This window comes from Lynx rufus, unplaced genomic scaffold, assembly GCF_022079265.1.
Source record: "Lynx rufus isolate CCGP_SWC_20201006 ecotype Redwood Valley unplaced genomic scaffold, mLynRuf1.p SCAF_3, whole genome shotgun sequence".
Classification (NCBI taxonomy): Eukaryota; Metazoa; Chordata; class Mammalia; order Carnivora; family Felidae; genus Lynx; species Lynx rufus.
Window position 1 is genome coordinate 101043835 of NW_025814845.1, and position 21495 is coordinate 101065329.

Consider the following 21495-nt stretch of genomic DNA (forward strand, 5'->3'; position numbering starts at 1 on the left):
GAAGTCATGAGGACAGAGCTCTTATGAGTGGGATCAGTGTCCTTAAAAAAGAGACCCCGCAGAGTTCCTTAGCCCCTTTCCCCTAGTGAAGACACAGAGAGATAAGAGCTGTTTAAATCACCAGACACCAAAGCTAATAGCATCTTGATCTTGGATTCCTCAGCCTCCAGAACTGTGAGAAATAAGTGTTTACTTAAGTCATCAAGTCTATGGTATCTGTATTATAGCAGGCCTAATTATCTAAGAAAATACCCTTCAATATGTTTCCAACCAAATTAACACTAATTGCCCAATGAGCTGCCTTTGGTTACTTGCTTTGTTCTTTTTTAACCTACAAAACCTTTTATTAGAGAAAATTTAAGTTATATGCAAAAATAGAAGGACCAGTATAATGAACCCTATGTATCCATCACCCAGCTTCAGCAATTACCATCACATGACCAATTGTTTTATCTGTACCTTCACTAGCTCTTTTCCCCCCTCTCTGGTACTGCATTGTTTTGAAGTATATACTAGATGACATATCATTTCATCAAGTAATTTAGAAAATGATTATGTAGGGGTGCCTGGGTGGCTCAGCCTAGGTTAAGTGTCTGACTCTTGATTTCAGTTCAGGTCATGATCTCATGGTTCGTGAATTCGAACCCTGCATCCGGCTCTGCATTGACAGCTTGGAGCTTGCTTGGGATTCTCTCTCCCTCTCTCTCTGTCCCTTCCTTGGTCATTCTTTCTCTCTGTCTCTCAAAATAAATAAACTTAAAAAAATTTTAAAGAATGATCATATAAATAAATAAGTGATATGTATGTATTAGTACATATCAGATACATAAATGATTCATATGTATTGCTATGAGACCTTAAGAAAATAGTAACAGTTCCATTCTCATGCCTAAAAAATTAAAAATTCCCTTAGAAGCACAAAATATCCAGCTAGTTTTAAAATTTCCCCTATGGTCTTTTATTTTTTTACAAAAATTTAAAAAAATACTTGCTTTAATCAGGATTCAAACAAGGTTTACACATTGCGTTTATTCATATGTCTCTTATGTTTCTTTTAATTGAGAAATGTCCACTCCCTCTTGTAACTCATAAATGTGATTATTTTCATAGTCATGTTTAACATGGTACACACTTTATGTTTTATTCTAGATTATTTTAAAACTGACAATGCTAGCATTGTTATGTTCTTATAAAAGTAACATATGCTCAACCAAGAAAAAAATCCAAAATGTCAAAAGGTATATGAAAATAAAATATTTTAACTAACTCTGGGTTAGTTTTCTACTCCATGTATATTCAAGTGTATACTGTTTACATAGTAAGTATTCCCTCTGCTATTACTTTGGGCCTGAGATTAGAAGTCTTATTTAGAAATCTTTTTGTAGTTCTTAATAATAGAGAACAATTTGATGGCTACCAGAGGGGAGGGGCTTGGGGTAATGGGTGAAATAGGTGATGGGGATTAAGGTGTGTACTAGTCATGATGAGCACAGGGTGGTATATGGAAGTGTTGAATCACTATATTGTACACCTGAAACTAATATAACACTGCGTTAACTAACTGGAATAGGAATAAAAATATACATAAAGTAAAATAATATTGGCAAAATCTTTTTCTAGTTCTTGGGGTAGAAGCTTAGATTTTCATAATTTTTTGCTTTTCTAGTATCAACACTTAAAGCTATAGCTTTCCCTTTAAGCATGTTGAGTTTCCATTGTCATACAATTAGAAATACTTTCTAATTTCCTTTGTGGTTTATCTGTGTGTGTTTTTTAAGAAATATATTGCTTAATCTCCAAATATTTGGGGGATTTCTAGATAACGTATTGTTACTAATTTCTAATATAATACTTTGTTTGATTTCAATCCTTTTAAATGGACTGAGACTTGTTTTATGGCCAATATGTAATTTATTCTTGGGCATATTCCTTAAAAAGAATGCATATTCTGCTTGGGTGAACTGACCTTTAAGTGTCAATTTGGTGGTGTATTTGCATGGAAAAGAGTAAAGTTGGATCTTCATACTGCATACTAAAAATTAACTCAAAATGACTCAAAACCTAAATGGATGAGATAAAACTAAATTTCTCAAGAGAAAAGCTAAGGTGTAAACCCTCATGACCTTGGATTAAGCAGTGTTTTTTTAGATATGACAATAAAAGCACAAAAAATGAAAGAACAAAATTGATAAATTTGATTTCACGAAGACTAAAAATGTTTATGCTTCAAAGGACAACATCAAGAAAGTGGAAATTCAGCCCACATGATGGGAGAAAATATTTGCAAGTCAGATATCTGATTAGGGATTTTTGTGTAGAATATATAAAGAGTTCTTACAACTCATTGATACAAAGATAACCTAATTAAAGTGAGCCTAGGATCTGAATAGACATTTCTCTAAAGGAGGTATACAAATAGTCAATGAATACTTGAAAAGATGCCTGATATTACTGCCCATCAGAAAAATGCATATCAGAAATATGAGATAACACTTCATACCCAGCTAGGATGGCTATAATAAAAACAAGAACAGAAATAGAAAAAACAAAACAAAACCCCACAGAATTTAACAAATGTAGTCTGGATGTAGAGAAATTGGAACCCTCAATTTCTAGTGGGAATGTAAAATGGTTGCTTTGAAAATAGTCTGAATGTTCCTAAATGATTAAACATAGTCACCATATGATCCAGTAACTTGACTTCTTAGTGTATATCCAGAAGAAATGAAAATATGTCTACAAAATCTTGTTTGTGTAGCATGTTCATAACATGTTCATAGCATAGTTCAGAGTAGCCAAAAATTGGAAACAGACCAAATGTTCATCAGCTGATGGATGGGTAAATCAAATGTGGTTCATCTATTCAATGGAATGTTATTTGGCAATAAAAACAAATGAAGTACTGATAATGGCTATGATGTGCATGAACCTTGAAAACCTTATACTAAGTGAAAGAAGCCAGTCATAAAATGCCACATATTGCATGATTCCATTGATATGAAATATCCAGAATAGGCAAATCTATAGAAACAGGAAGTAGATTAATGGTAGCCTAGGGCTGAGGATGGTGGTACTGGGGACATGGTTGGTGAGTACTAAAGCATATGGGATGGTGAAGACGTTCTAAAATTGATTGTAATGATGGTTCCACAATTCTGTGACTATAATAAAACCATTGAATTTTATGTGCACTTTAAATGAATTGTATCATCTGTGAATTACTACATATTACAGGTTGTTAAAGAAAACAAAGGAACCAGAAGCACCCAATAGTGTAGGACAAAAGCCCTTGATATTAATATCATGGTGACTTTGGAAAAAGAACTTGTTAGCTGGAGGTAATTGATTTGAACAATTCAAGTCTATTAGGCAAATAAGCATAAGCTAGCTTACCATGCTGGCAGTTTATTTATTTATTTTTTTTAGCAGTTTTCAAAAGACTATGATGTTAATAGGAGAATAAAGTCTCAGGTGAATGAAAGCTACCTGATCTAAAAAAAAAAAAAAAAATCAGGTTAAGTTGGTAGATGTTACTTATATATTCCATATACTTATTGATTTGTTCATTTCTTTTGTCAATTTTTGCTTCAGATATTTTCAGATTCTATTATTGTTCTATCTACATATTTAAGATTATTATGTATTGATGTATCTTACCCTCTTAGCATCATGCAATAACCTTGTTCATCTCTATTTATACTATTGCTTTGAAGTCCACATTGTCATATTAATATAGTCATACCAGCATTCTTACACTTAGGTGTACATTTTATATTTTTTTCCCATATTTTTACTTTCAACTCCTGTGTCTTTGTATTTAATGTGCTTTTCTTGTAAACAGCACAGTTAAATCTTTTTTATCTTGAGAATTTTTTCTTTTAAATGTATTCATTTGCTTTTAGGTAATTATTGGTATGTTTGGGTTTAATCTGCCATCTTGGAATTTGTTTTCTAATTTCCTCCATCTGTTCTTTGTCCTTATGGTTCTCATTTCCTTTCTTCTTTTGGGTTAATTGAGTAGATTTTTGGTATTCTAGTTTGCCTTATAGCCAGCTGCCAACTGTTTGGGTAGGTCAGGGGTTAGCCTTACTCTTGAACTCAACCCTTGGCTTTCTTTATCTTGGAAGAGCTCTTTTGATCCTGCTTTGCATTTGGTAACAGCTCAGTGCCCGTCAGAGGAATCTTCTTTAGCTTTGTCCTGCCCCCCTCTTTCAGTGGTCTGCTGCTTTGCACTTAGCAAAGGCCTAAGGTACTTAGGAAGATTTCTCAGTCTTTCTGTTCTGTCCCAACCTTTGATATGTGGTGGTTGTCCACTAGGTGCAAGCTCTGTGAGAGAGAACCAGCAGGTGGATATGGAGTTGTTCTTTGATATGAGCTCCTCAGAATTCTAATTCTTCACATCAACAGCTATTAAGAGTTAGTAAAATTTCAGCTGGTATCTCCATACTTCCCTTTTAGGCAGGTTTATTCTTTCCTCTGTCAGAGATAAAAGCAGTTAATCATTTCTGTTTTTGAGAAGGGATCATATGTATATGGAATTTAGTTCATTTGAGTTACTTTGCATTTCAGTTTTAATGGGTTTTTAAAGAAAATTTATGACTTTTATGGCTTTACAACTTGTCATTTTAGGCTGTAGTTATTTTTAAAGTGCCTATAATTATTTGGCAGTGGAAACATTTTTTTAAGCATCTACAATTGATACTTAATTTTTAGTGACTTACTGAGTGATAATTGCCTAGTGTGGAATAATACCCAAGGAATCTCTAAAAGGTTGATGAATCAATCAATGATGTTACTCTGGGTATTGAGTCACTGGCATTGGCCACTGGTTATTGAGATTACTATCCATAATCTCCCTTATGACCATTAATACACACTTAATAATGGTGGGCTAGAGTTAGGCTATGCTTTATTGATGAAGCACCAGAAGAAAGTATAGTGATTATGCAATCTTGCCTCATGAGCCTTTATGCAACCTTCTGAGCTAAAAAGAAATATAAATGCGTTCATAATTAATATGGCTTATCTAGATCACTTTAGAGTTGTATATAAGGATTTTGCTCATAATCATTAAGATAATTTTGGTTATATTTGTTAAAAATAAATCTTATTTTCTACATTTCCCTGTATTGTGAAAAAGGCTTTATGAACTTGTTTAGTTTTCATGTTTTGATTATATTCATTTTGCCTTGTAAGATTCTGCAGAACAATTTTGCCTGGTAACTGCAGGCTTACCTAATGCTGTGCTGTCTGGAATCTAATAATGACTGATACACAGAAGAGAATCACTCATTAAATGTTCAACAGACTAAAAAGACATAAACTAGTGCAAATAGAATAATAAACTCCCATGCTTCTAATAACTATTGACATAGGTTAGTCAATCTTGTTTTATTTATCCTGCCCACTTTAGGGTTGTCTGGGTGGCTTAGTCACGTATCTGACTCAACTTTGGTTCTGGTCGTGATCCTAGGGTCATGGGATTGAGCCCTGCAGTAGGCTCCACGCTAAGCATGGAACCTGCTTGAGATTCTCTCTCTCTCTCTCTCTCTCTCTCTCTCTCTCTCTCTCTGCCTCTCTCCCCCACTCACACACACTCTCTAAAAAATAGATGTTTATTTAAAAATAATAACAAAAATATCCTGCCCACTTTATAAAAAAAAATGATTGGCTGCTAGAATATGTTATTTTTGGTTGCTAAAATGTTTTTAAGCTAATCCCAGATATTATGTCTTGTTTTACCTGTATGTTGCTCTTCTTGATCGAGAAAATTTTAAAACATAATTATATGACATAATAATATCTAACAAAGTGAATAATAATTCCAGAATCTTTCAAACATTGCTTTTTTATGCCATGTTTCCCTAGCTACCTGGAAATGCCTGTGAGAATTAACTTACTTTGTAATGTTATCTAAATAATATTATGCTGATTTCTAAATGTTTGAATATTTACTGCTTTTTTTCTATTGTTCTCGAGAATGTCCTAGATATGTTGAATGCAAAAATTCATTCTGACACCAGGTAAATTTTATATAAACAATGTATACTTACCCTCTTATGGTGTATACCCTCTTATGGTGACTTATAAGGCAAGTTATAAGAAGCAAAGGTGTGAGAAGGTAATAAAGAGTTAACTTGGCTTAACCAAGACTTTCCTAAACTTATTTGGCCCCAGAACCTGTTTTTTATATGTAACCTCTGTTTGCCAAAATACATTTTGGAGAATACTGTTCTGGGCAGGAGAATGCTGCCTGTGAATAGCAAAACAGAAGATGTTAACTTCATTTTTATTTGAATCAATTAGATAATTATTCTTATGGCATAATTATAATCATGTAATATCTATTTTTTTTTCCTACTATGGTCTGCTTAATACTGATAATGCAGTATAACAGGTCACCCTCTTCAAGATCTTACATTCTGAAAATCTTTCAACACGTTGTAAAAGCAAATTAAGTATGAGCATTTTAGTTTTCCACTACATAGATATTTGCAAACTAAAATAGCTATACATCACAATCCCTCTTTCAAGAAAGATAAATGCATTGGTATTGTATTAAGGGGGAAGCTAGGGGCGCCTGGGTGGCTCTGTCGGTTAAGTGTCCTACTTTTGGTTTTGGCTCAGGTCATGATCTCACAGTTTTGTGGGGTTTCAGCCCTACGTTGGGCTCTGTGCTAACAGCATGGACCTGCTTGGGATTCTCTCTCTCCCTCTCTCTCTGCCCCTTCCCCACTCACATTGTCTCTCTCTCTTTCAAAAATAAACAATTTTAAAAGAGGGAAGCTAGAAATAAGATGTGTAGGAAAAAACAGATGAACACAGGGGAAGGAAAAAGGGAAGATAAACATAGTCTTAACAAACAGGGTTCATGGAGGGGTGGTGGATGGGGGGATGGTCTGGATTGGCGATGGGCATTAAGGAAGACACTTGTTGTGATGAGCACTGGGTGTTACATGGAAGTGATGAATCACTAAAGTCTACTCCTGAAACCAATATTACACTATTTAACTAACTAGAATTTACAGAAAAGTTTGAAACAAAAAAGAAACTCAAGGAAAAACAAACCAAAAGATAATAGTGAGCAATTATATTTTATTTGTGAAGAATTGGTTAAAAATAACTTAAAAAGTTTAAACTTAAGGGGTACCTGGGTGGCTCAAATGGTTAAGCGCCTGACTTGGGCTCAGGTCATGATTTTGGCCTTTTGTGAGTTTGAGCCCCTCATCTGCTCTCTTGCTGTCAGCACAGAGCCCACTTGGGATCCTCTGCCACCACCACCCCCGCCCCCCGCCCCTTATGTGCACGTGCTGTCTCTCTCTCTTGCTCTCTGTCTCTCTCAAATAAACATTAAAAAAAAAAATAAAAAGCTTAAACTTAGGCAGTAGTGTGGAAATTTTTACAAGTGGTTTACATTTTTATGTACTTTAAAAATATGTTCACTTTTTAAAAATATGTAAGCAGTTAACAGGCCAAGTGGAGACTAATTACACATCAAAGGAAAACATTTCCCCATTCTGCCACTCTTCTCTGCTCACTGACACTAGAGTGAGAAGGGAATCTGGAAGCACTCATGCTCTAGAGCATCTGGGTCTCATCTGAGTATGATCTAATTGACACCGGTCCCCTTTCCCTCCACCTTGCCAGTCCTCCAGAGTGGATTAGCCGGTTGCTCTTGTCTTTATATTGCATAAGTGTGTAGATGGCTGTTTTTTCTGTGATGCTACAAAGGTAATTTTTCCCCCATTATTTACAGTCAAACTGCAACTTCAGGCAGAAGAGAGAGGGGTTGTGTCCATCAAAGGAGTCTGTGCAAACCGCTATCTTGCCATGAAGGAAGATGGAAGATTACTGGCTTCTGTAAGTAATGCTGTTTTTTGTAGTTTTTTTGTTCATTGGTTTTTGTTGCTTTAATTACTAGTAGTGGTATTTATTCTTCATTAAGGATTTTGCAAGTATTAAATAATTTATATTCACCCTCTAAAATACAGTATTACTGTATTTCACAGATAAAAAACTAAAGTTCTGAGGAAGTAATAAAGTAACCATGGAAACACAGCTGCTAGGAAGTAGAGCCTGGATGGCATTTGAGGCGGTCTTGACTCCAGAGCATGAGCTCTAATTCACTGTATTTTACTGCCTTCTCTGCAAAGCTATTAAGCCACAGTTATGAAAATAAACTCATATTGTGTAGTTGTTTGAAGATCAGTGGGATGGATATATACAATTTTGAGTATCAGTCTTTAAGTTTCTTTTTTCAGATTTCACATACAAAATGCTTGCCATATAGAATACTTGTTGATAATGTGGGCCCTTAACCTAGATGCTGATAGTGGCTCTGCCATGTATTAGCTGTGTGTTCTTGAGCAAATTATTGAGTTTCCTTACCTGTAACATAGAGACAACAATGATCTTATCTTACAGAGTTTTTGTGAGGACTAAATTAGATAATTTACATCCAGTGCCCAATCTGGGTCATGCATAATAGATCCTCACAATATTTACTTCCTCTTCATCTTCTCAGTTATATATAAACTCAGTGAGGACAATGACTTCACTCTTTTACTTTTTCTCAAAGCTAGTTATGAGTCCTATCTCCTGGGTAATATTCTTTTCACTAATGCAGGCTCCCTGCCACCTCCACCATTGTCATTAGAACCAGGATTACATGTTTGTTGAGCAGACATAGTGTGTGGGGAATAGTGCACAGAAATAAAGCAGTATAAAAGATATAGATCCAACTCCTGTCTCATTGGGGGAATAGATGGGACACATATCTGAAAGTGTGTGTGTGTGCACATGCATGTGTGTGTATACACAATAGTCATCATACCAGTACCGGTAGCCAGTTACAATCGCCTATAACTTTCCCCACAGAATGGATCTAATATTACTGAACACTTGTGTTTTACGGCATACAAATAGTTTTTGAAAATTTTTCTTTTTTTTTTTTTTTTTTTTTTTAAATTTTTTTTTTTTCAACGTTTATTTATTTTTGGGACAGAGAGAGACAGAGCATGAACGGGGGAGGGGCAGAGAGAGAGGGAGACACAGAATCGGAAACAGGCTCCAGGCTCTGAGCCATCAGCCCAGAGCCCGACGCGGGGCTCAAACTCACAGACCGCGAGATCGTGACCTGGCTGAAGTCGGACGCTTAACCGGCTGCGCCACCCAGGCGCCCCTGAAAATTTTTCTGAGTGAAGACCTTTGGATTTCTCAAGGACCAAAACAGACTTAGGGAGAAAATATTTCAATCATCTGATTGATCATCTGACAAAGATATATTTATGTTGATATGTTATCAATTTATGTGATTTTTGCAGGATAAATAACAAGTCTGGGTATAATGGCATGCACTCTCTTTGGTAGTTGAATAAACTTCAGAATTCTCTTCAAGAATAGCCAATATTTATTGAGCCAACAGTGTGCCAGATGTTATGCTAGGCAACTGGCTTATAAAGTTGAATACAAAATGGTCTGTGCCCGTAATGATTCATAATCTTGGGGAGTCAGAAGTGTAAATAAGTATTTGTAATAATGTGTAAGGGTTTTGATGTGTTGTTTCTGTATCTTGTGTAGATGCATAATAATATTGGAAAGGAAGTAAGAAATACTGACATAGGAAGTAATATAGGAAAGGAAGGGCCTAAATTTGTCTAGATTGGGGAGGATGACATATAAATGGGATTTTAGATGACATGGAAGAAGGAATTCATCATGAAGTCATGGGGCAGAGGAGTGGAGATGAGAGTATAGGTACTTCCAGGGCACGGCACATGCAAAGTCAGAAAGCTTAGGAGGTGTTTCTCTAGCATTAAAAGTAATTCACTACTGCTGGAGTGTAAAGTGCAAAGGAAATGTAAAGTGGAAGGGAAGAAGAGATAAGGCTGGAGAGGTGGATAGACTGCTGAAGTGCCTTATACACCGTATGTTGCAAGTAGTGGAAAGCCACTTTATGAACTTGCACTTGCCATAGGCATAATTCTTTCCACTCTTCTCCCTGGCTCCATTTCAGACTATTGTGTTATGGCACATCCCTGGATTCTTCTCCATTCTCCCCTGTGTGTGATTCTTGAGTGATGTGCAAAACATTCTCATTTTGTCACGGATAGAAGAGTACTCTGGACACATAAAATATTTTGGTTCTTAAGACTTGTGTTACATTGATTGCTACCATTGGGAGTATGAAAAAAGACTTAAGTTATGTACTATTTTTTCCCCTAATACCTTCACATATTAATGGCATGAATACTTTCAGGGTAAGGATTTCTCACTGTTTGAAAACATTTGTTAAGGGTCTGCCTGCCCCCCCCCCCCACTTTGGAGTTAGAAAAAGCAAAAGTTTAAACTAACTATATTTAACTGGCAAAGCCTATATTTAGAGGCTGAAATTGAGTAATTCTTTAATACACAACAGATTCTTATTCCATTCCATAGCAGGATAAATTTTGTTGCCATGAACAACAGAAGCCCAGAACAAATATTAGGATTTATGATTTGTTGTGTTCACAAATTGTAGGTTTAAAAAAACTGCAACTGCATATAGTGAAGTTAACTGTAGTTTTAAATTTAAGTCCCCAAACATCAGTATTAGCATTGGTATAAAAAATTGCATATTGATTTCTAGATAATGCTATAGATTATGAAATCCTTAACAAGATATCGCAATATGAGAAATGTGTATAACTTGTGTTGATCCATAATAGTGAAATATGAAAAAAATTGTATTCTCTGAGGATATACATTTAACAACTGCAAAAGTAAACTACTTTTTTTTTTATACATTTGCAATAACTTTCTTAGTTGAGGGGCCTTAACAATGAAATGAGACCCCTGTGCATAGCAAAGTAGGGAAAATAGATTTTGGAGGGCTCAATTATCCAATTATCTAGATTGACAATACATACTGATCAAATTTGTTAGAAAAATACAGTAATTGAAGAGGAATGTATGTGATTTTTAAGAGAGAAAATATTAAATGCAAAGGTTACTACCTAATGAGAATTACTGCTTTTACAAACCAATCTCATAAAATTTTACACAACTTCTACGTATATAAAAAAATTAAGGTCCAATTTGCTTTTAACTTTTCACAATTTGTATGTTTTATTTTGTTCTGAAATAATCAACATTGATACTTACATCATGTCTGTTTTTAATTCTCAGAAGTGGTGTAAGCAAAGCATTTTTGGATTCATGTTGAGCAAACTCCCTCATAAGCCAAAACTGAAAAATCAAAGTACTGTAAAAGAATAAACAATCCAAAAAACAGAGCATGGGGAAATGACCATAAAGTTCAAATCTAACATGTAGCAGTGGACCAGATTTGTGTGATTGATCAATGTATAATGGGAGATACTCCTTTTCTCATTGTATATCAAGACTTAAAGATTGTTTAAAAGACTTTAAAGCCTTAAAGATTGTTAAAGATTGGGAAGGATCTTTTTTTTTTTTTCAATGTTTATTTATTTATTTTGAGAGGAAGAGAGAGAGAGAGAGAGAGACAGAGACAGAGACTGAGTAGGGGTGGGGTGGGAGAGAAAAGGAGAGAAAATCCCAAGCAGGCTCCACACTGTCAGCACAGAGCCTGACTTGGGGCTTGATCTCACAAACCATGAGATCATGACCTGAGCTGAAATCAAGAGTCAGATGCTTAGCCAACTGAGTCACCCAGGCGTCTCTAAGATTGGGAAGGATCCTAAATATCATCTAATATAATCTTATTTTACAGATGAGGAAAGTAAGGCTTGGAAAAGTTAAGTGACTTCCTCATAAATGTGAGTTAGTTAAGAATTAAGGCAAGTCTGTAATGCAGGTTGCCTGGCCCACCAAAGACCCTCACAGATGTTGTTGGGATAGTCAAATTATTAGAGCCATCTGATTTAGTTTTCCCAGGGCCTAAATAGTCTATAAAGTTAGATGATCTTGATATATTTCAATTCTTAGTCTGAATTTCTTTGGTCTTAGCTCTCTAGTTTTAGATTCTGCAGTATCATTGTATTTTTACTGGAGGCTAACACAATTTGATTTACTCATTAAGAAAAGAAATAAACATTTAAATAATTAATTAATTAATTAAATATACATCCAAGTTAGCATACAGTGCAACAATGATTTCAGTAGATTCTAGTGATTCATCCCCTATATATAACACCCAGTGCTCATCCCAACAAGTGTCTTCCTTAATGCCCCTTACCCATTTAGCCCATCTCCCCTCCCACAACCCCTCCAGCAACCAACCCTCTGTTTGTTCGCTGTATTTAAGAGTCTCTTGTGTTTTGTCCCCCTCCGTTTTTATGTTTTTTTTGCTTCCCTTTCCTTATGTTCATCTATTTTGTATCTTCCCTTCAAGCCCTCGCTTCATCCACACTGGCCTCTTTGCTGCCTCTCACACATTCTAGGCATGGTCCTACTGTAGGGCTTTTGCACTAGCTATTCCTTCTGTTTGGAATGCTCTTTCTTCTCTGAGAGCTGGATGGTTAACTCCTTCACTTTCAAGTATTTGCTCAAATGTCAGTTTCTTAATTGCGCATACTGTGACTGTGCTAATATTGCAACCTAATCTCTATTCCTCTACTCCCAATCCCTCTTACCCTACTCAGCTTTACGTTTTTCCATAGGATTTATCATATTTTAACATATAATTTATTTAGTTATACTTATTGCATGTCTCTCCAGTTGGAATTTGAATGGCACAAAGGCAGGGATCCTTGTTCAGTTTTGTTCATTGATGTATCCCAGTGGCTGGAAGAAAAACTATGCATTAAATGAGTAAATGCACCATTTGAACTGTGTGTCTTCTATATCCCCCAATTATTCTTGAATTAAAAAAAAAAGAAAAACTTAGCTTTATGAAAAGGGATCAGATACATAGGCAGAGTGAGTGTCCACAATCTGAAATAAGTTATGAAGAGCACTGAGTTTTAAATAATGGGTATAAGATAATTATGTCACAAGATTGTTGTGATCTTTAAATGATACAAATGGAAATAGTCAAAAGCCATGAATTAAGGGAATTCCCAGATCATTGGCCTATATAAAATAAAGGCCTCAAAGACAGGGTACAAGTTGTTATAAACCCTTAGAAACTACTTTATCCACTTCTTCTGTGACATCATTTCTTTGAAGATTCCCTTTTCTTCTAAGTTTGAAAAGGTTAGCGTTACACATTGAGAATAGGGAAAAAGCTCTGTAAATGTTTACAAATTTTGGCAAAAATTACTTTGCATTCATTTTTAACAGGGAATATTGAAATCACAGTCACCGATGATGATTTGTAAACTTAGAATGGAGAGGATTGAAAATTGTATTTACATTGGGCTGTTAAATGCCTGCTTGACTTGAGACTTGAATTTTGCCCCTACTACCCATTTTGAAAAATGTAGTTTGTTTTCAAGTATGTGATAGTTTAGTAAATTTAGGTATCTGAACATTCAGCACAGAAGCTAGTTTTCCTTCCCTCCCATTTGTTTTTGTAAGGGTACAAGTAAGTTCTGTACAAAAAAACACAAAATAAAAACAAAAACGTGGATTCATGATGTATTATCCACTTAATCCCTGGTACTATTTCTTTTCTCTGAAATACTAGGAACTGGTTGAGAAGACAGATATTATTGCATGGTATGTATCCCAATAGGCCAAGCACTGTAGGGAGTGCCAACTTAGCAAGGTGGGACATCCTGGAAGCTGACAGAACACCAAAAAAATCAATGTCCAGAATGATGACTGAATGAGGTGGTTCAGGTCTCTGGAGAATTAGCCTGTGAAGCTCAATGATGACCTTTCACGTTATCTTTATGATTACTGTGACTTATCCTCTCATTCTTTACTCTGCTTGCTTCTTTTTCTAAAAAATGTTTATTTTGAGAGAGAGAGAGAGAGAGAAAATGCGTGTGAATGGGGGAGGGGTAGAGAGAGAGGGAGAGAGAATCCCAAGCAGGCTCTGCTCAACAAGTGCAGAACCCAATGCAGGGCTTGATCTCACAAACTGTGAGTGAGATCATGACCTGAGCTGAAATCAAGAGTCAGATGCTTAACCGACTGAAATGCCCAGGATCCCCTATTTGCTTCTACTCCTGATCCTAAACCTGGAATAGGGAAAGAGGAAGATTTTTATCAGTGGCACTGGAAAATGACAAAGTAACACAGGTTGACTTCAGTTAACACAAAAAGCATAATCAACTTCAAAGGAAGAGTTAAAGTACTAGCTATATAGAATATCAATATTATCCTAGGTGTAATCTTTATGCATAGGACAGTCCTGTGTATCACAAAGCTGGGTCCTTGTGCAATGAATGCTTCTCTGTAATGCTACCTGTCACTTATTTGCATAAGAAAGACTTCAGTTGCTTTTGTAGTAATTTGTTACAAAAAATGGGCAAATCAGATTTTGTGTATTTCCATTCTGAAAAGTTAACAATGGTCAAAACATTAAGGCCAAGTAAATATCCAGTAAAATTCTTATCTCTAGAAGCAGATTACAAGATCTAGTACCACACCCTTACTTTAGATGCCGGAAACGCCAGTTACATGTAGATCATTTTCATTTTGGTTATTATGCCAGCTCTTTTCATTGTTCTGCTTCTTGATTTATGTTTTTCTCACAGTTTGTGCCACTGTTTATCTTAGAACTAAAGAATCTGGGAAAGGATTCAAGTCTTTTGACTGTGTAGTTTTTGTAAACCTGAAGTTTCCTAGATTTGAGTATACAGAAATAAGCTGGGATCTGGTACACTCATTAATACGAAGCTTTAGGTTTATGTCATACATGTACATGTTGTATTTGTATGTGGAAATACAAATATGTATAAATTTTTATGGTTTTCCATATGGGTATAATTCTTTCTTCCCAATTGTAATATAAGTAGTAAATGATTTTTCTTTAAAGTAAATCATTTGTTGACACCCCCTCAAACACACACTCCAGAGGTCAAGAACTATCAGTTTACCCTGTGAAATTGATTTTTGAACATTTACTTGAAATAATGTAGCAGCCTATTAGACTTAATTACTTGGAAAGTATTTCCAGGTCTATTTGTAAAGCTAGCTTTTCCCCCTCCCCCCCTAAAGAGTTCAATCGAAATAAAAACGGAGAGTAGTTTCCCCTCCCACAAGAAAGACACTGCCAGAAATAAATATGGTCTATGTTACTTATTCTTCATTCTCTGTTAGTGTTTTGGGAATAATCATATGTTAATGTTCTAATACAATTTTTTGGCATTATATATACATTAGCTATATTCTATATAATAAACTATTCTTTTTATGCCTTAGAAATGTTAGCCACTAGAAAAAAATTGCTGTAATTTAAGAATTGATACTGTTTCTGTGAGTAAAGTATTAATTAACAAAGCCTTCTTCTTTACGAAGGTATCTCTGGGTTACCCTTCCAGCAGTTTCAGGGGAACCCTGGTATAAGTAAAAACGACCCCTGATTAGTCACCAGCCTCTGGACTGGGAGGAGTATGGATGTGCCATACATACCTAACTGGAAGCCACAGCTTTGGGTTTCACTAAGTGAAGTGTTTTCTTTGTTACTGGGTATATCCCCCTTCGTGAAAGCTATGTTCATGGGGTGGCTTAAGTCTGAGGCAGTGTGGTTCTGACAGCATCTGTGTGCTCTCGCTGCCTGATACCCAACCTGTCCATTGTAGGTCTGGAGAATGGTCCTTGAATTCCTCCTCTGAAGAGATGTGCCTGAAAGCTCTCCTGCTGACGTGCTGAGTTCTTGTCCTGCATCCCTCTGCAGAGATAGATTCTGTCAGACTTTGGCCCGTTGAGTCTTGCAAACTAGTTTGTTCTGAAGCCAAGAGCACTGCTGCTGGTTGAGCAGAAGGGGCAGTGCACTCTCATAAGTGTTTCATGTGAAAGCATAATAACAACTACTCATTCTTCCTTTGTTTTTCAGAAATGTGTTACGGACGAGTGTTTCTTTTTTGAACGATTGGAATCTAATAACTACAATACTTATCGGTCAAGGAAATACTCCAGCTGGTATGTGGCACTGAAACGAACTGGGCAGTATAAACTTGGACCCAAAACAGGACCTGGGCAGAAAGCTATACTTTTTCTTCCAATGTCTGCTAAGAGCTGATCTTAATAGCAGCATCTGATCTCATTTCATATGAAAGAAGATGTTTTAGAAATTTGTTAGTGAAAGAAAAAAATGTACAGCTAGCTGCTCAGTTTGGATAAATGGTCAGATAACCTTTTATCTAATACTAAGTATTTAACCATTGCCTTAGTAAAGAAAAGCAATAAAAGTTCCTAGAAAAAGTACAGACTTCCACCTTTTATATAGCATTTCCCTTTATCCAGTGAAGCTTATTTAGAGCTACACTCTTTGTCATACATTTGCTTCATTTGGAAAGAGGCTTTTAAAAACAAATTTTCTTCATGGAAATTATACAAAATTGGAAAATTAAAGTCAGATATTAGTTAACCCCAAATGTCCACCACTTCATATAATATGGTACACATTATCCTACACGTACCATTTACTTAACATTTTTAAAAACACAAATATGGATTTAATCCATTCCTATCATAGTTCTATAATTCTCTGGCAGTTCCTTATGATACAGTTTATAGAACAAGCCTGTGTAAACTGCTGGAAGTTCTTCCACGGTGAAATCAATCTTGTCAAACCCTTCTCTGTACCCGTAGAGGAGCAGTCTAGCAACTCTGCTGGTGATGGGAGTTGTGTTTTCAGTCTTGACCAGGTCATGGAGATCCATCCACTCACACCTTAAGCATTCACGCTGGCAAAAATTTATGGTGAATGAATATGGCTTTAAGCGACAGATGATATACATATCTGACTTCCCAAAAGCTCCGGGATTGGTGTGCTGTTGCCGAATGCTCAGAAGGGACCTGAATTCTGATTTTATACCAGTCTCTTCAAAAACTTCTCGAACTGCTGTGTCTCCTATATAAAAGAAAGATGTACAAATCAGTAAGGATCACATTTTTAGAATTTTAATCATCACAGTTTTCAGATAAAGTAATGTTATCTAAAGGTTGAAAAGCAAAACTTCATCCTAAGAAAGGATTCAACATAAACTTGCCTTCTGGACATCCTGAAATACCAAAGTATTTTCTTACCACTGTATATCTAAGAAGCTTTTGAAATATTGAGTATTTCTTTGGCTATTTGTAGGCTTACCCACCTGTATATTTTTGGAGTCACATTTTTAATCTCTTCCTGCTCTTTCCCAGAAGTTGAAAACCTAGTTTCCTGCAGTTAATATTCCTACATGTTTCTTCATTATTATCCTGTTCCTGCTCATCCATCAAAACTGCCTAAATTTATACATATTAGGATTGAGAAAATGTGATCCATTCTTCCTTACAAAAGTCTGCAGAGCTGCAGAATGTATTGAATGGAGAAATGTTCAAAGCTTTCCTGGTGATCTTGGGTGGGACTGTCAAGCCTCTGAAGTCATAGAACAGATTCATTTATAACCATTTTGTTATGTTCTTGTCAGTGGAATCCCATTATGGTCATTTGGGGCATTTCCTTTGTTTCTTGAGATTCCAAGGAACTTGGATTCATTCCTCCGACACCAACAAGCTGCAGTCATTTTATCAGAAGTGTTCAAGAAACTTGCAATTTACAGAATTTTGTAATAGTACAACAAGGATTTCACATTTATAAGGCTGATTTTTTCAATATTATGCAAATTTTTAGGGCAAAATGTTTATTGTCAACATTTTTGTGGTTGCTTTTTCTAAATCTCCAGATGAACCCCCTAAATGGGCTTTCTGTAATTTTGTGATGACCTGTCACGGACTCCCAAAGTGTTTTATGAAAAACCCTTTAAAAAGCTGCCTTCTTTGCCCAGTTTGCTGGGAAGCTTCCTAATTTCACAACTGCCAGAGCCACAGATTTTTCCTCAAAGACCTTCTATTTCCTTGTTTGCTGTAAAGAAAATTTTATTTACCTTCTCAGTCTTATTGGTGAAGAATAGGTAAGGAAGAGGAAGTCAAGGAAAAATGTCTCAATTTCCACATAACTCTGATTAAAGACTGGCTTAAGAATTTCCTACATATGCTTTTTTTTTTTTTTTTTTAAATCCTAAGAAACCGCTCTGGAAATATTCATGGGAAGAGCAAAGGGTCCGAAAATATAAGACATTGGTCTGTGATTTTGAATTACATGCTGACTTTCCCTTCCCTTGAGATTTGCCATAGTTTAAACATGGTTAGAAATTACTATTTAAAACTAAAACATAAAAGAAGAATTTGTGTTAATAAAAGGAAAACCTAATGAGAAAAAGAATTTTCAGCCTGGCATGTAATACATGTTTGCTACTAAATTTGTTAAACTGCTGCACTAGTCTAAAACTTTACATGTCATTTGCTGATTTCACTTAACTATTGCTTAAATGTTTATTTTTATTCCTTAAACACTTTGAAAAATAACTATCGGAGTCCTGTTAAACTCTTAGTACCACCAATTAAGAGTTTGGCATTTCGTTTGGAGTCTAGCCTTTTTATGTGTCATGGAAGCACAGGACAGACTTGTGAGAGAATGAATATACCCTACTCAGCAGTCACCTTAGCAGCTGACTGAAAATCAGCACTGCCCTGGGTAGTTTGATCAGTTTAACTTCAATCAAGATATCATTGACTAGACTAAAAAATGAATGGGTAGGTAAGTGCTTTTGCACTTATGAGGTATGAGTAACTTCTTCCACCTCAACGTGGAAATCTTTACCCCAAGGCTTTCACCATGAATTTAAAAACTTGTAAATTTATTTAACTGCTTTATTCTGTTTTACCTTTATTTTAATGTACTGTAAGCTGAACTGATATAACATTTACTGTTCTATATGTTTAACAAACATAGGAAAAACCAAGGGGGTTTTGTTTTTATGTTTGCTGACTGAGATGTTTAAATATGTCCTAGTGTTTTGTTTAGTTACAAGACAGTGAAAAGGAGTTTATTTTGTTATTTCTATTTTGTAATATTTAACAATAGGATTAGGTTGGAAAAAAATAACAGGAAAAATTGGGCAGAATGTGGGTTTTCCTACTGTTTCCCTCTGATTCTGGTGCACTGATGAGCTCTGATCAGAACCTGCTACTTTATAGTCCTTTCCCCATGCAGGGGATTCTCTTCCTGTCACTGGTAAATGGTATTTTTTTTAGAAAGGCAACGTCTCCATTTTTAACCTTGTAGATCCTTTTGTACTATTAGGGTATCATATTGAAGCCTGAGGATTGCATTCTATTTTGTATATGCCCCCCCTTAATTTTTTTAAGCACTGTGGACAAGAGAGCTTCATTTACTTAGTAGTATTATAGAATTAAGGATTCCAAAACAAATATGTTTCCCATGTGTTTCCCAGTTAACTAGTGTTTACTACTTAAGAGCTATATTTGTGATGGCTGTATTCTACTATATTACATACTTTCCTAAATACAGAATTTAAAGAAAATAATTTTAATAATTATTGGGTGATTTGGCTTCATCCTTTAGAATATTGTGTTAAAAGACAGAAATGCTCTGATATAAGTCATGGTCTTTCAGAACTCTGTTGTCAGTTATTATTTCTAGCTGCTTTCAGGATTTTATTATTTCTAAGGCAAAGCTTTAATTTATAATACGCCTAGACAATAAGAATGCCAGTTGCTGCTTCTAATTCCACATGGTTAAGGCATATATATGTTGTCTAAATAGGTGGGTTGTTGTGACAACCACAAATATTTAAATTCAGAATTCACTACTTTTTTCCTTTCTTTTTTTTAAACCTGGACTTAAAGAGTTCTGGAGTATACTTAAACCTAAAATTATGCATGCTTGCCTTGGAAATGTTTATTCATTTGCATTTAAATAGAAGTAAAAATTCAGGATCCATAAAAACTCAAAAGTCCATTCATTTGGGAAGGCAAGACTCAAAAGATGAAACTAACAAACTTCCTGTGGCCTGATTTTTCCCCAGTATGGACTGGGTAAAGTTGTAAAACAAATTTAACTAGCTCACACACAATGTCACAGATCACGTAAGGATAGTATGAAATAAGTAGGTGTTCCAAAGTAAATGGTCCTTTCTTTCAGCATTTGCACCACTCCACAATCTTTTATTTCAAAAGAAGACCTAAACAACAGAATTTATGCCGAAGGTCCCTGAAGTACCTAAAAACCAAAATCTGCAATGGATAGATCTCAGTGTGGTAAATTTATTTCTGGTTTGTTAGGAATTGTCTATGTACTGTGTATGGGGCATTTTAATCTGTAACATTAAAAAAAAAAATCAAGTTTCAAGTATATACACATCAAGTATATACAAATATTGAAAGATAATTTAGGAAGTTGCCTTTATATATAAATGTTGGTTAAATAGTGAACATGCACATGGAAAAAGCAATCATGGAGAAATAATACTGGTATCAAATGAGTCATCCATTGATTTATTATGATAGAGACTGCATTTGACTCAGTGGTTAAGGAATATGTAGGAAAACTCCATATTTACTCTTTCTACTCTTTACTGTAAAATCAGTAACATGGAAAGTTCTTAGCTTATTTCACATTGCCTGGTTTTAAATACTGAGCTCTGTAAGTTGTTTTAGTTGTTTAGTTGTTTTAGAGAGCTCTCTCTCTTTTGAGACTTTCTCATAGAGTTTTGGCTTCCTTACTATTTAAAATAAATAGCAGTCAAAATTATTATAAAGAGGAGAATTAAGTCAGTAGTGCTCTATAAGTGACTTTTAAATGGACCTCAAAATAAGTATTACTTATAAAGTTAGTATGCATGGTTGTGTGGTGAAATGGTCAAGAATTTGTGTTTTCTTACAGTTTAATTCCAGGAAAAGTATTAGTCCTATCCAAAATAACCCTAAATGCTAAACTTCACCAATGTATATGAAAAGCTTTTTATTTTCAAACAAATTAATCTAGAAGCAATCCTAAACAGAACAGGTGGTATGCTCCTAATAGTATTTTTTATACTAATAGAATCAGTTGTAATATTACAAGTTTTGCTGCTAATTTTATATTAGCCCCGAAGTAACCTCTGAAATTTCTCAGAAAATTTAAAATCTTATTTTCAGCTATAGAGCTAAAAAGTAAACACAGAAATTTCCTAAATTTTTTCAAGCAATTAAAAATATGTAAGGTACACACCGATATCTTCTCCAGGCTCTGACAGGCCTCCTGGGAACTTCCACATATTTTTCAACTGCAATATAAAATCAGAAAATAAAGTTAACATAGCTTCAATCACTAACCCGCACATGGAGACTCGACAAAAATTGGTCAAGGGATTGAGAATTTATTTTTTGGTAATAACATGCAAATTTCTTTCATCTTCCTTCTTCACTCCTCCCTTTCTTTTTCTTGGGGGGAAACTGGTGACTTTTGAAATCTTTTCCTACCTTTTTCTCTAGGAAATAGAAGTGGTTTTGTTTGGTTAATGTGATAAATTCTGTATGAATGAAACAGTGGAGGGAAACATCTACTGAATTTGTGTAATTTTTAAAATTTTGCTG

The 21495-nt window shown here is 35.2% G+C and overlaps 2 protein-coding genes across 2 annotated transcripts in view; one reads left to right on the forward strand and one right to left on the reverse strand.

Annotated features, from left to right (window-relative positions):
* The window catches only part of FGF2 (fibroblast growth factor 2), a 60548-nt gene extending 44455 nt beyond the window's left edge, over positions 1-16093 (forward strand). The window contains 2 exon segments of the mRNA XM_047092281.1: positions 7757-7860; positions 15908-16093. Coding sequence (XP_046948237.1) covers positions 7757-7860; positions 15908-16093 — 290 coding nt within the window.
* NUDT6 (nudix hydrolase 6) overlaps positions 14000-21495 on the reverse strand; it is a 42463-nt gene continuing 34967 nt past the window's right edge. The window contains exons 4-5 of the mRNA XM_047091972.1: positions 21131-21185; positions 14000-16927 (exon numbers count right to left, since the gene is read on the reverse strand). Coding sequence (XP_046947928.1) covers positions 16530-16927; positions 21131-21185 — 453 coding nt within the window. The 3' untranslated portion in view covers positions 14000-16529. The remainder of the gene's footprint in view (positions 16928-21130; positions 21186-21495) is intronic.